Source organism: Strongylocentrotus purpuratus, unplaced genomic scaffold, assembly GCF_000002235.5.
Source record: "Strongylocentrotus purpuratus isolate Spur 01 unplaced genomic scaffold, Spur_5.0 spur5_scaffold_5, whole genome shotgun sequence".
Taxonomy (NCBI): Eukaryota; Metazoa; Echinodermata; class Echinoidea; order Camarodonta; family Strongylocentrotidae; genus Strongylocentrotus; species Strongylocentrotus purpuratus.
Genome location: NW_022145611.1, coordinates 42,432,916 through 42,449,385, shown reverse-complemented (window position 1 = coordinate 42,449,385; position 16,470 = coordinate 42,432,916). Strand labels below are relative to the sequence as shown.

The 16,470-nt window shown below is 37.7% G+C and overlaps 1 protein-coding gene across 2 annotated transcripts in view; it reads left to right on the top strand.

Moving 5' to 3' along the window:
- LOC115929662 overlaps positions 1–16,470 on the top strand; it is a 44,289-nt gene that overhangs the window by 9,298 nt on the left and 18,521 nt on the right. For both annotated transcript variants that reach the window (XM_030999390.1, XM_030999389.1), the window contains one exon: positions 15,249–15,438. In XM_030999390.1, coding sequence (XP_030855250.1) covers positions 15,249–15,438 — 190 coding nt within the window. The remainder of the gene's footprint in view (positions 1–15,248; positions 15,439–16,470) is intronic.

The window sequence follows — 16,470 nt, the reverse complement described above, 5'->3', positions numbered from 1 at the left end:
TGTCCGCATGACGTCAGTGTCGCACTTTTGTTGAGCAAGCAGTCAGAAATCCCACGGCTTGAGGTTCAAACACCAATATTTCTACATTTTTACATCAAAATTGTCAGCTCAAATATCTAGAATCTATTGAGCATATATCGCCCTATGTGTCAAGGGCTTCAGAATTGGAAAAGTGGTCATTTTCCCCAAGAACTGATAAAATTTGTGCAGCTATACACTTGACACATCGATATCTTGCATCCAGTCAATGGAGAAAGTTCGCACATGCGCAGTTATAGTGCCACAATGACGTCACACGGCCATCGCACTTCGGCAATGCGAGAACTATTTTAGAAATAATTACCATCACAAAATTGGAGCTTAAAAATCACAAAAGTAACGCCCGTGGATGAAAGTGGTATCAAAATGCTCCTTAATTTTCAAGCCATAAAATAGATTTTATTGGAAATCGTCTAGACTTCCCCTTTAAAGGGATCGTTTAACAATGATAAATCTGAGATACACGGCCCTACGTGTTATCAGTGTCTGTGATATGGTGTAATATTGAAGCCCTAAAAAAATCGCGCTTCAAAATGATCAAGAAGTGCCTCAAAAAAGTAAAAATCTGTGAGTGACCGGTTTTACCATACTCGTTTCCCCCAATAGACTGTAGTGTTATGAAAACCGTCCGGCGAACGGTTTTGAAAATTTGTAATTTCAATCATAAATATCTTGATAATCAGACAGGCGATCGGCTTGTAAAAGTCATGGAGTTCCTGACTGACATAAAGGTTTATAATTATCATAGCAGCATGAGCTAATCCCGGATTTTGTTTCAGAATCTGAGACAAAGTTACCGGATCCCTTTAATACAAACCTGCAACAATGGACCTCTGTATTTGGGCAGGTCCAAGCTAATCCGCACATTAGGTATGTAACATTTCAGAGATTTCGGACTATAAAAAGACAATGAGAACAAATTGTGATTTAAGAGACAATCATGTCTATCATTGTACCTATGGGGAGAACATTTGTGCAAAGTTTCGCGACTCTCGGTCTTTTGGTTAGTGAGTTAGGTGGAAATTTAGGTGTGTTACGTATGGGACGCAGAGAAAATGAGATTTTTTAAAATAAAAGTTTGAGCTTAAATCTCTGTGAAAGTATTTTAGTTATCATTCTGAAACTTACTGTGCATAAAGGTAAACTACATGTACTCAATATTTTAAATCTGAAGTTTCAGCCAATTCCATTGAATAGTTTCTTCATAGTGATTGATTAATCTCACAAAAGTTATGTTACGTATGGGATGTTTCGTATGGGACACTTTTGGACGCATGCATTTTCAATAGGAAAATCTGGAAAAAAAAAAAATCAATTTTCTGTGAAAATGTAAGGTTGCCTTCACACTTATATCAGGTTTTTGGTACCATTTGGTGATAATTAACATACAGAGCTTATCCAGGCAGAAAGAAAATGAAATCCCACCTTTTTTCATCTGCTGCTGTATATTTTTTTTTTTCTGCCATTGACTTTGTACACACATTGCCCAGAAATTACTGTTGATATGTGATATTTTTGGAATATTATTTTTCAAATTCAATTTTGTTTGTTTATTTCTATTTTTCTATAAATATCTTGTAAAAAAAAATTACCACAAAAAGAGATCAAATAAAAATTAATTGCAAGTATTATAGCACACTATAATTCGTAATTTCGGAAGAATCATAACATTTGTAAAAAATATATTTTTTTGTAAATAACCGTATGTTAAATAACTAATAATATAATGATATTATCATCCAAAGGTATTTTTAAGACAGTAGATTATGATCAGATTGAAGTGCAGCTGTAAAATTTCCCAATAACAAGGTTTAAATTTTGTATTCTTAGCTATATGGCCATCGACTTTGTACACAAATTTCCCATACGTAACACTTTTTTGGAGTACCTCTCAAATCAAAGTGGAACGATTTATGAAAATTATAATGATGCATTCTTGTCACATTTGTGATAAATTAGAACTTTTCTAAGTTTGGTTAGAATAGATAATGAACTTTTTGAGAAAACTAAAAAACTTGACATCATAATGTTATGTATGGGACAAATCGGGAGAGGACGCAGCCTCATTGAAAAATAGACATGGTCATGATTTTTTTTATTTGCCAAATTAATTGGGGGATAAAAGGAATCTGTTATGTGAGTGTCAGTTTCTAACTTTCATTCACTTATTTTATATGATTTTTTTAAATTGTCCCATACGTAATGCCTGAATTTCATTTCATGCAATTTGGGCCCGAATAAATTTGCATATTTACAATTTTTTTTTGATTCAGAAACTTCAACTCATGCTATTTGATGATGTGTATCACATTCCTTTCCTTTCAAAATAAAAATTTGGTGTTTGAGAGGACATTATCTTGGACCTGCCCATTTACAGACCGTCACCATGTCACCATGGACGTTAGCCATTAGGCCTGGCAATGTACACCTCTTCTTTCCAAACCTGCAACAGTGGACCTCTATTTACAGACTATACTGTAGCCTCTTGACGTGGCCCACTTCGGATTTGGGTGTGCGAAGCACACCCTTCGGGGTGCGGAGCAGCCGCAGGCTCTGAAGGGGCCTCTTAACTAATGATTCGCGCCATTTCTGCTGTCATTTTTTTTTCAAGTAATAAGTTACTAGGTAAACCCTATTTTCACAGAAATTTTTTTTCGGTGATATTCAAGCCAATGAGAGCGTTATAACCCGATCACATGACATCAATTTTAATATTCATAAGTCCTTCGTTAATGATATGCACGATTCACAAATCCGAAAATGGCGTCCGCCGTCTCAGTCTCAGAAGGTATCAAGTATACCTCAACTTTCTTGAAAATCGAAAGATTTAAGAATCCACAAGTAAAAGCGAGTAAAAGCATTCAAATATGCCTTGTAAGGTTGTGATGTTTTTGTGAATCTGCCCACAGGATTCGGAAAAAGTGTCATATTTCATGCATTACCGCTGTGCACAGATTATCTTCGTCACGCTGCCTAGGCTCCGAAACAGCTGAGTGCAAGCGCAGCTAATCAACCAATGTTTGTTTCAAGAACAGACGTTTTATACTGAATTCATTGATCGGGTAGTAGAAAAGTATGCAACTAAGAACAGATATATGAGGGAGGCGAATTATATTTAGACTAATCAACAAATGGCTCTACGAAGAATTTCATTTGACAACATCGAGTGCTTTATAAATATATATGAGTATGTGTTTTATTCATTATACGATGAATAATTCATAACCGACAACAGAAATGGCGCGAATCACTAGTTAAAAGGCCCTTGAGGTGCTTCGCACCCGGGGTGCTCCGCACCCCAAAGGGTGTGCTTCGCACACTCAAAACCGTAGTGGGCCACGTCAAGAGGCAACAGACTATGTCACCGTGGACGTTAGACCTGGCAGTACACATCTCTTCTTTCCAAACCTTCAACAGTGGACCTCTATTTACAGACCATGTCACCGTGACCGTTAGACCTGGCAATACACACCTCTTCTTTACAAACCTGCAACAGTGGACTTCTATTAAACAGACTATGTCACCGTGGACGTTATACCTGGCAATACACACCTCCTCTTTCCAAAATTGCAACAGTGGACCTCTATTTACAGACTATGACACCGTGAACGTTAGACCTGGCAGTACACACCTCTTCTTTCCAAACCTGCAACAGTGGATCTCTATTACAGACCATGTCACCGTGGACGTTAGACCTGGCAATACACACCTCTTCTTTCCAAACCTGCAACAGTGGACCTCTATTTACAGACCATGTCACCGTGGACGTTAGACCTGGCAATACACACCTCATCTTTACAAACCTGCAACAGTGGACCTCTATTTACAGACCATGTCACCGTGGACGTTAGACCTGGCAATACACACCTCTTCTTTTCAAACCTGCAACAGTGGACCTCTATTTACAGACCATGTCACCGTGGATGTTAGACCTGGCAATACACACACCTTCTTTCCAAACCTGCAACAATGGACCTCTATTTACAGACCATGTCACCGTGGACGTTAGACCTGGCAGTACACACACCTTCTTTCCAAACCTGCAACAGTGGACCTCTATTTACAGACCATGTCACCGTGGACGTTAGACCTGGCAATACACAACTCTTCTTTCCAAACCTGCAACAGTGGACCTCTATTTACAGACCATGTCACCATGGACGTTAGACCTGGCAATACACACCTCTTCTTTACAAACCTGCAACAGTGGACCTCTATTTACAGACCATGTCACCCTGGACGTAAGACCTGGCAATACACACATGCAACAGTGGACCTCTATTTACAGACTATGTCACCGTGGACGTTGGACCTGGCAATACACACCTCTTTTTTCCAAACCTGCAACAGTGGACTTCTATTTACAGACCATGTCCCCGTGGACGTTAGACCTGGCAATGCACACCTCTTCTTTACAAACCCGCAACAGTGGACCTCTATTTACAGATCATGTCACCCTGGACGTTAGACCTGGCAATACACACATGCAACAGTGGACCTCTATTTACAGACTATGTCACCGTGGACGTTAGACCTGGCAGTACACACATCTTTTTTCCAAACCTGCAACAGTGGACTTCTATTTACAGACCATGTCACCCTGGACGTTAGACCTGGCCATACACACATGCAACAGTGGACCTCTATTTACAGACTATGTCACCGTGGACGTTAGACCTGGCAATACACACCTCTTAATTCCAAACCTGCAACAGTGGACCTCTATTTACAGATATGTCACCGTGGACGTTAGACCTGGCAGTACACACCTCTTATTTACAAACCTGCAACAGTGGACTTCTGTATTCACCGTCAGGGCTGTTTGAATAAAATCATGTCGATTTTAGTCATGATTTAAATCACTTTGATTTTAAAATATAAATCACTGTATATAAATCAACTTTCCTGAAGAAAAAAAAATGTTTTCACAACTTTTCCCTTCTTTACAATTATTCTCAAATTTATCATTTATAATCTTGGCTTTATCTGTTTTGACACTTAAAATATATGGTATACCATGTAGAAGTCTGATTTAAACCACTGTTTATATTTCTTCCCCATCGAGCAATGTTTTCAATGGGTCTGCGGCAGTAGACAACTATATTATGCAAATAAATTAAAAAAAACAAATTTAAGTGGATTATTCTGTAAAATATTACCATAAACCATGATCAAATAATGCTTTTTACCAGTAAATACCGGTAAAAACCGGGAAATACAGGGAAATATAAATTTTGTTCTCTCTGATCATATTCAATTGGTCTTGGTCATTTGCTCCGGCGATAATTACTCTTGCCATGGTTGCTCCAGCGACATTGCTCCCCCGACAATTGCTCCGGTGATAAATGCTCCGGCAACAAATGCTCCAACGACAATTCCTTCTTACATGGGGAAAAACTTCTATGGAATTGTCACTGGAGCAATTGTCATAGAAGTTTAATATTTTTATCATCAGAGTAAAAGTTGCTGGAGTGAGTGACAGGAGCAATTGTTGCTCTTCAAAGAGGAAATGTGCTCAGTGCAACTGTGGCCTGAGTATGCGTTGGATGACCCAGAAGGCTCATTTGAAGCAGAATGAAATCGAATCATGCATTTCATTAGTGAACATGCAATGGTAAACCAATTAATATTGCAATAAGCTCACAAAAAAAAATGTATTTCTGATTGTGTGCAGCAAAAATTGTATAGCAATAGGCGAGTTTGTGTGAAGTATGCCAGTGTGCATGTTTTAATGTGAGTGCACACATTGGTTAGGGTTTTGAGGAATGTCAGATTTTCAGGTATTTCCGGAAATCCAGATTTTTTTATCTATAACAAAAAAAATTCTGTTTTTTCCCTTATTATCCCATTTTTTTCTTTTCTCTTGTTCTCTCCGTTTTCTCCGGGAAAGCAGAATGATTTTTAAAAAGAAATAGATTAAAATAAAAGAACAAAATCAAGCACACGAAAGTCATCAAATGGTCTAGGATATTAGACGGAAAACGCACATTTTTGGTGTTAAAATCTGGTAATCTTCGATAAACAACTAGAAAGTAGAAGTCCCTACGTAGGGAACAGCAACGAAAGAACGGATACGTGAACCATTCAACAATCCACACGCATGCTTCCAATAGCGTTGGTCGCCTGTTGCCATAATCTCAGCGTGCCAGCGCCGGTGGGAATATCACTGGGTGCTGGGTGCTAGCATACGTGTACTGCGATAATTTCGTCGGAAAGATGGGGGTTTGATCTTCATGAAAGCAAACTTTTATCTTCGAAATAGCATGGAATAAGACAGAACCTTGAATATAATGTATTTGGAAGCATGCTGGATTGTGTAAAATATTTGATTGAAGATCTTTTATTGGAAATCTTTTTGCCTTTTGGAAATATCCTGAATATGGAATTAGACAGAACAGCGATGAGCAATACAAACAATGTTTACGCTGGAATAAAAAACAAGTGGAACTGGAAATGGACAGAGGAAAAAGATTGCCATGGAGTGTTTCTTAGTGATAACATGTACATGAGGAAAATAAACAAAAAGGGCATTGCATGTTGCAAATTTTTACAATGCGAGATCAACTATGGGAATGGAGGTAAGCAAGACATTTTACGCCATACAGGGATGTCACCACAAAGGCTTAGCAAAGCGATGTAAATGCATACATTAGGAGTGTGAAGTATTTATGTTGCATGTGCTGTGAAATTTTCTTGTAATTAAAAGTGTACAATATGGGAGAAAAAAGGTATAATTGTTTTTGTTTATTTTTATGTGGCAAACTTTGATATCAACCTACATGTACCTACTGTAGCAAGTTTCAAAAACTGCAGATTTTAAACTTGACAAATATTTCAGGACAGTTCAGTCTAATTTCTATCTTCAGAATTTTTTATACTTGCAATTTTCTACATCAAAATATACAATATATTTAAGGGGAAAGACCCCTCAGATATGCTCAGATTGCACCAGAGAGCATCTAAAACCCCAGAGCTTCCAGAGCCCTTAAGCGGGCCCTGGACCCTGGTCGCAAGGGACTTAGCGCTCGTGATGTGCGGGAAGTGCACATGAGAGTTTTCCAATTTTGGCAGGCATGACTTTCTGGAATTTTTTAAAGCTCCACTAACATCCCTTGGTTTTGTTTGTAGGTGACAATTAGGCTGTTTTGATTTTTTTTTTTATCTACAGCAGTCTTTTGCATCAGTTGTTGAGGCAAAAAGCAATTCAAAATACAGGTAGCTCTGTCTAAGTCAAATCTCTTGGGACCACAAAAATTTGTTCGACTTAGGCAAAATTCAACTTAGAAATAGTAAAGAACACAGTTTCTATATCATTTGGTGCAATAAAATATTTCGACTTAGGCAAGTTCGACTGAGGCAGAGTTGACTGTATAAAAAATAAGCATTTTTAATCATATTTCACAGTTTTTGTCTCGCCTGCGTAGCAGGATCGAGACATAGGCGCCGTTTTTTCCAACGGCGGTGGCATCAACAATAAAATTTGCTCTTAATCAAAAACCCCTTGGTCAATTTTGATCAAACTTGCACAGAAGGGTTATTAGGCAGCCCAAATAATGTGGAATAGTTTTCAGGTCATATGTCGAGGTCAAAGGTCATCTGAGGTCAACTTTTCGAAATCTTAACCTGAAAACTTAACTTTGGCTCTAATTTCTAAACCGCTTGCCCAATTTTCATCAAACTTGCACAGTAGGGTTATTGGGCAGCCCAAATAATGTTGAGCAATTTTCAGGTCACATGTCAAGGTCAAAGGTCATCTGAGTTCAACTCTCCGAAATCGTAACCTGAAAACTTAACCTTGGCACTAATTTCAAAACCGCTTCTTTGATTTTCATCAAACTTGCACAGTAGGATTATTGGGCAGCCCAAATAATGTTGAGTGATTTTCAGGTCACATGTCAAGGTCAAAGGTCATGTGATTTCAACTTTCCGAAATCGTAACCTGAAAACTTAACCTTGGCTCTAATTTCAAAACTGCTTCTTTGATTTTCATCAAACTTGCACAGGAGGGTTATTGGGCAACCCAAATAATGTGGAGCGATTTTCAGGTCACCTGTCAAGGTCAAAAGTCATCTGAGGTTAAAGAGGAATTCTGGTACTTGCAATAACCAAAAATAAATTTTTCACAGAATTGAACTCAACTTACACAGAATCATGACAAAAATAAATAAATAATATATGCCAAATCATTTTCAAAAAAAATTCTGAAATGACAGAGTAATGATAAAATTAAGATCAGAAAAAATTCTCAAAAATCCTGACTGCATGTAGTATAGTCCCACATGCTGTTTTCTGTGTTTGTTAACCCAGGAAAACATGTGGTAATGCAATTAAGAAAGGTCTGAATTACACAGCTCTTAATTTTGTTGTTCTAAAGATGTGCTATAACACGTGATAAGCACAATAAAAGTGTTCCCAACAGATATCTAGTAAAAGTAGATTTCTTTACCAGAGCCAGAATTGGGCTTTAACTTTCCGAAATCTTAACCTGAAAACGTAACCTTGGCTCTAATTTCAAAACCCTTGCCCAATTTTCATCAAACTTGCACAGTAGGGTTATTGGCAGCCCAAATAATGTGGAGCAATTTTCAGGTCACATGTCAAGGTCAAAGCTCATCTGATTTCAAATTTCTGAAATTTTAGCTTGAAAACCTAACTGTAGCTCTCATTTCAAATTTGTGTGCTAGTTTATTTAACAGTTCATATAATGGATGTATGAACAAAGATTTGCCCTCCAAATGAGAAAATTTTCTATTTAACAATTAAGCACATTGTGTCAATTACTTCATCATGTAACTTTGGTGACATTATTTTTTTTATATATATGTGTGCTACTACTGAAATGAATAATATGTTAAAGAAAAATAGCTACCATTTACCAATCGCGCGATGCAGGCGAGACTGCCAGGTGGCGTTTCACTTGTTCCCATATTTACCAGACGCCCCCCTTATTTACCAGACGGTATATACCGGCGGTATTTACCGCTACCGGTATTTACCACCCAACCCTAGCTAGTGGACCCCTGTATTTCCTGACTATGTCACCGTGGACGTTAGGTTTGGCAATACACACCTCTTCTTTACAAACCTGCAACAGTGGACTCCTGTATGTACAGACTATATCACCGTGGACTTAAGGTTTGGCAATACACACCCCTTCTTTAGGAACCTTCAAAAGTGGACCCCTAAATGACTTTTTATTGACTGCTGTATGAAAAATTCTTGACAAAAAATCCTGATTTACTCCAAAAACCTTAATGTAACATGCCCCAAAAAACATGCAGACGAGAAAGAACGCTTAGTGTACAATATAGAATGATCGACGTGAGTTTGAATGGCTTGCGCATGGAATGAGTATGATCGCACTGTTGTCTGCTCCGTCGACTCCAGGCGACAATGCCAGTGAACAGTCGGGGAACAGTCGAGAAAACTAGTGAAAGGGTTAAAAATGTGCCAATAGTAGACATTCATGATATTTGGACGAAAAACCATCCCTAAGGGCCATTCCATGAATTATGGGACATATATGGAACCAAACTTTCAACTTGTTATTTCTCAAATATCTTTTCATTTTCAAGTGTTATTGCTCCAGTAATCATCAAGGATCAATGAGGTTTATAATTTCCAGCCTTTAATGTGCTCTGATATCCCTCCATTATGCCAAAAAAAAATTGTTTGGTTGCCCTCCACCAACCGACCCTCTGAAAATGGCCCGACTTGAACTTTTTTTTTTTTTGATTTTTTTTTTTTTTTTTACTTTCCACTGAAATGAAAAAATCACACCCAAATCATAGCAAAACATATGAAATGTAACCTGAAAAGTAATTTTCATACCAAAATCCTAGCAAAACATATGAAATGTAACATGAAAAGTCATTTTCAGTTGTTCTTTGTTTTTTACTCCCTTCTAAGTCCTATTTTCACATGAAATATGTTCCAAAAATTAAAAAAAAAAAAAAAAAAAAAACTTTTTCCGACCGATCGACCCTATTTTTCACAAATTCCATTCTTGGGCAACCAAACAATTTTTTTTGTTTTTGCCTTAAGCAGATCCAGAACTATACACAAAATGGAATGCGTTGGACTACATACATACTGTACTTTTACTTAACGTGGCATTTTATAGAAAATGGTGATGATATTGGGTATTGGGTAATGTTAAGGACAAGTTATTACGTACACACAACCATGTTTAGTTTTCTCAAATGAAATTGCATCGTCTCATAAAAATTACCATTTTAGTTGATATGGACAAACTGTTACGTAACTAACTGGAATGTGACAACTAACTAACATTTTTTAATTTGTCTCTAAACTTACAGAACTGTTTGCACTGAGTTATGTGTTTGACAACTTAGTAAGATGTCAGCAATTAAAATAAAATTAAACTTTGATAAATATATATTCCGTAGTTTAGGCGGCAGATTTTTTTCTTCAAAATGTCATATTTTTTCCATGTCCTCTTATTTGAAGTCTCATTGCTCCTCAATGAATCAGGTAATATATATTGTGGAGTAGGTCTAGTCAAGATGTATTTACCCTACGAAAATTGAATGAAAATATTCATACTTTTTCCAATGGCAACAATGTTAGTGGAAAAATCACCATAAAGTGTAACGTAACTAATCGTGGAATTACCCCTATGGAAAATAATGTTCTAAGGAATTGTCTCATGATTGCATATTGGCCAATCACACTATACATGTAGTGTTTATGCACAGTGTAAAATATATGAATAGAAAAGAACTTTGAATTTACCGAATTTACATGTACAGATGTGTACATCTATATCATAATATGAGATATCATAACACAATATCATCAAAAATATGAGATGCAAATGGATAATGTATGTACCACAGTGTCGAATTGGATTAAATAGTAATAGGCGGACTTATCAAACGTTCAGTTTACCATGAGAAATGGATTTTTACAGTGATTTGAAATGAGGGAAAAATGTTCACAGCAGGCTCAAAAATACTTTTTTTCATGAGGGCTATTTTGAATAATTGGAGGAAAAAAATCGTCCTTGTGAACATGTGCACGGGGGCTATTTTGAGGCTCACAAGGGCTATTTTTTATAACATTGTTTTCAATGCTGAGTCTAATAAATAATAATTCTACCCCCTTATTGTGAAGGCCTACATGTAAGTCACATAACCCCGGCACCTGCACGGTGCCCCGCCATGTCCAAATACGGCAGTTGAATGACAAATATGGTAATTCCCGGGCACTGTATGGGTACCGGGGTCATTATGTGACTTAACGCCATGCACAATAAAAGCAACAGACTGCATTAAATAGATTCATGTCATTCAACATTCAACCAAAAAACTCCAGTCCACATACCCTGTCACTGAGTTATATTTTGGATGTAATTTTCGTAAATTTAGCCCATCAACCATGCCAGTCTGTATCACTAACTTGTCCATCGTGATTTGTGATCGATGTCGACTTTGAATTCAGAGGTGGTTTGCAATCACAACCACACCGGCTCCGAATACTCGGGGATCACAACATGCACAGTATACAGTCTGTGCGTGCACAATTGAACGCATTCATCAAATATGTGAGACGCAAATTTACGCCTGCATAATGCATGCAAGCTGAAGAAGCGCTGATCCTGCAGTTCGTGTAGGTGAAATAATGGAAGTTTCGCACAGCGAAAATGAGCGTTGTGTTAATGTACAAATCTCCAAAATAGCCATATAACCCGCAGAATTTAACGTTAGCGGAATAAAAGTATCGAAAAAAAACGTATCGCAAAGTACTGCAGAAATAGTGCTTAAAAGAAGCAAGGAAACAATTTGGCCAAACTTTCGCTCCGCTTCAGATTCGAAGAAAGTGGGGCCATGGGCTATTTTTCATGTGATCTCATTTTTTTTGCCCCCGTGTTGGTCTTAACGGTTGCAATTTTAAGGCTTACGGGGCCGAATCGCCCCGTCGCTCCCGTGTATTTTTTTTCGCTATTTCACAGGAATCCTACATATATCTGTGATTATCATAGTTTTTCAAATAACCTGATTATACTTTTTTTTACTACATGCAGGGCTCCACATTAAGCATTTTTTTCAAGTCAATAATCGCTTGTCGGACCTTTAACCATTCTTTTTAAATAAATACAGCCAAATTTGAAAATGAACTGGTCCAGCAGCTAATTGTGCTGGTCCCGAACCGTCGGACCAGTGGACCAGTGCTAGTGTGGAGCCCTGCTATACATGTCATTAGTGCTAGTGCATGTGATGCCCTGCTACATGTCATTATTGGTCATTCGACATGAGGTCGCCCACTATCGCGTTACACGTACATGGTAATTTTGCTGTTCATACTGTACACTTTATGTTGTACATGTATGTTAAAACCTTATATCTCAAAAAGTAAGACCTTATCATATAAAACGTATACATTTTCTGAAAGGAAATTCATTACGAAAATATGTCGTTTAAAAAATACCCCACCAGTTTTACATAGGATCCTATGTATATCAGGTGGTAGTCCAGATTCAGTCCGTTCGTTCTTTTTTATCCCCCACACACATCGCGGTCTCTCCACTGATCGCGCAATCCCCAAATTTCCGTCCACACGAATTCAGGACCCAGATTTAGAGGAATGGCTAGGTCTACTTTCAACGTTGAGGGTGTGTTATTTTACCAGCTGATTGGGTGCGCTAAACGAAAACGGTACAGAGGCTGGACTAATCAGGTGGGGAATTGGAACCCCGATTTCGTTCTCCTCATTTAAAATGTGGTCAGCGCCTTATCAGCTGCGGAAGAGAGATTATGGTATTAGATTGCAGCTGCACTCTTCACTATCTTACGTAATAGAGTAAACAAACTCTTACTGGGGCTCTGCCTGAAAGGAAAGGAGAAGTAGGAAATATATATTTTACTTGTTTTAAGATAATTTCATGTCCAAAAGTCACTCAGGATGTAGATGAAAACCAAAATGAAAATTTGAACGAAGTGAAATGACCCAGAATTGGCAAAAATATTAAAAATTTCAACTCTGAAAACTAACCCGTCGAGGCCAGTGCAGGTTTCTTTTTCACCATTCATCTCTCCCTCAATCATGCTTTATCTCTCTCCCTGTCAAGGTCGCTTCTCCATTACATTGCCCAGCGCTTTTGTTTATTCTAGGTTTACTGCTATCTCAGATGTCTGGTAGAGGTGGAGAGCAAAAGGGGGTTTGAAGTTTAAACACTGAATTTTCGTCATGTTAATAAGGAATTCAAATCTGCACTCAGAAACCCATTTAGGTGGAAGAGGAGATTGTTGGATGACCTTGACTTTGAAAAATATGATTTTTTTTTGTGTTGTGTTATTGTCCCGATCATAAAAACTTTGCACATCCTCACATGGCCCCCAAAATATCATATTGTTTAGAAGACACTTAGACCTTTTCAACAATATATAATTGTCTTGGTTTTTCTTCTTTTTTTTTTTTTTACTGTAAACCCAGAAAAATAGATGATTCAATTTTTCAAAAAATGCCATAAATTTATAGTGACTTGTACACAGAATGCAGCTTTCAGCTGTTCCAACCCTTGAAAATGGCATTAATTGGCTATAGAACACCCTAAATCTGTTAAAACCTATCTCTTTGATATTAAATGAATATAAGGTTTTGGTTTGATAGCAAACATGTCTGAGAGAAATTTCTTAGTATATTGAAAAATAGAGATTTTGAGCCAAAAAGTTTAAGTGACAACACCCTAAATATGCAAGTTTAGGGTGTATTTCATAAATTTTGGGCACCAAGATCAGACAAACCTAATGTTCACTGATTGATCAATAATAAAGAGGGACATGTCGGCTTTTATATAAAACCATATTTGCCTTCATACCTCATGTATTTACAAAGATATTAAGGTTTAAAAAAATAGCACAAAAGTTTGAATTTTGCCATTGACTTTGTACACGTGGCACCGCTTCCGGCACTACCCTTGATGTTTCTTATTAAAAATGTTATAACTCCACCGTAGAACAACATATGACTTTGAAACTTCCTTTGTAGATACCTTTGTAGATAGCCAATTAACTAAGCTTCAGAATGATACCGAACTTGTTGGCAAAGCTTTAATTGTTCAGAAATAAATTAGTAATTACATCAGCAAACAACAGAAAAGTGTAACAGCACCACCTTTTTAGTGGGCAACCTTATGACACATGACCTACTACATATAGTGCCCCTATGGTGTCGGATGTACGCGGTGTTGGATGTACATTGTACCTCAGACACCATTATATCTCAATTTTAAGGAAACGTGGAGTAAAGGTTTGGTGGTTGGTACATTCCTTTTAACAAACTCACATTTTATTCTAGTTTATTTAATTACCTGGTAGACTTGCTCTGGATTTTTTAAGAAAATTTAAAGATAGATGTTTTCGGTGTCGGACGTACATTGGTATTAGTACCCCACTTTGTACAAGCTGTCGTATCAAAACGAGAGTTTGGTACTCAAAGTTGTACTTAATTTTAAAACCTCTACATTGGACATAAATGAAAACATGTTTATAATAGATTTCATGTTTGTACTGGTCAGAAAATGACTAACATACATTTTGCCAACTTTTTCTAAAAATCTGTGAAAATTTCACACCATTTCAGACACTGGGTTTTCAATTAAATCTCATTACAAAAGTCTGTTTAATCATATATTTATGTAAATATAAGTCCTCTACTTTAGTTTGAGATAATATTTGAACATATTTGACGCATTTGAAAATTTGAGCTCTGGGTTAACCATTTTACGGAATTCCCCAAAGGAGACACAAAAAATGAGTGTGTCACGAATTTATGGAAACATCCATCTGTTATATGGCAAGGACTAGTAATTATGCCATGCTTGAGAGCTGGACTAGGATAAAGCAAATGGATATATGGATATTTTCAGTATTGATTACGCAAGCGATATGTGATCCTTTCATTTAACAGTTTGCTTGATCCAATGTTTTACATCATGGGCCATTTTTAATTTTCAGAGTTTTGAAATTTTGATTTTTTTTTTCCCATTACTTTTGGGGAACCTCACCCACCCACCCCATTTCTGATTAAACAAGATTAATTTGTGTTTCCTTTTTCACCCCTTTTAGGAAAAAGGGGGAATTTAGATTTTCTATTTTTTGTATTATTAAGCTACATGTAATTTCAGGTTTGGCTAAACTGGGGCAAAAAAAAAGATTGCAGCATATATTTTGTCTCATATGTAACAGAATTGATGCATCAAGTGAAGGGAGCTGCTTGGCAAGATACATCAATGATGAAGAAACCAAGCCCAACTGCAGAATGAAGAAACTTGTATTCAACAATGTTCCCCATCTGTGTTTGTTTGCACTGACTGACATCAATCAAGGAGCTGAACTTAGATACAACTATGGAGAGGATGACTACCCATGGCGCAAGGTACTGGCACATGTTTCAAATCCGTATGTTGTTTTGAACCTCAACAATGCTTATCAGTTGAAGCTTGTGAAGCCCTAAATGCACTTTCCTACAAGCTCTTTGAGATACATAATTGTTTTATCACCCACTTTGCTTGCCTTCACCTCTATAATTATTCTAAATTCATAATCATTTAATTCACTAATTCATCATCTTCCACTTCAAACTGCTAGGTTTCGGTCTGTTTAATTAACCAAAAGTGCTAAAGACGGCATTGGAGAAGAGGTAGAACTGCCCCCTCACTTTCAAGGGGGGGGGGGGGTGGCAAGAGTTTCACAACACTTTTGTATCACATGGTGGCACTGAAACATCTTATGTGGTGTTCTTTGCCATCTGAAAAGGCCCTATTACTGGAAATGAAAAAAGAAGGTTCTCACTTCTCACTTCTCAAACTATTTTTGCCCTTATTGCAAAATGTTTGCCGGCGGTCATTGCCCATAGGAAAGTTTTGCGCTTGCGATATACTCCTGCTGCTGACTTGTGGCAGGTCTGCGTCAGACCTGCCGCAGGTTTTAGCTGCAAATTAGTTGTTGTGGCTGATTTGTGGCAGACCTGCGGCATACTTTTAATCATGAATATTTATGACTTCCATGCCTGTGGCTGACTTGCGGCATACTTGCTGCAAACCTGCGGCACACTTTTAATCATGAATATTCATGACTTCCATGACTACAGCTGACCTGCAGCATATTTGTGGCAGACTTCTGGCATACTTATGGCAGAACTCTGACTCTGACATACTTGCAGCAGACCTGTGGCACACTTTTAATCATGAATATTCATGACCTGTGGCTGAGTGTGGCATACTTCCGGCATACTTGTGGCATACTTGCGGCAGACCTGTGGCATACTTGCGGCAGACCTGTGGCATGATTGGGGCAGACCTTCGGCAAACCTGTGGCAGACCTCCGGCATACCTCCGGCAGACCTGCGGCATATTTGCGGCATACTTGCAGCAGAAGTCAGTATTCTTTCTGGCTCATATGAGGATAT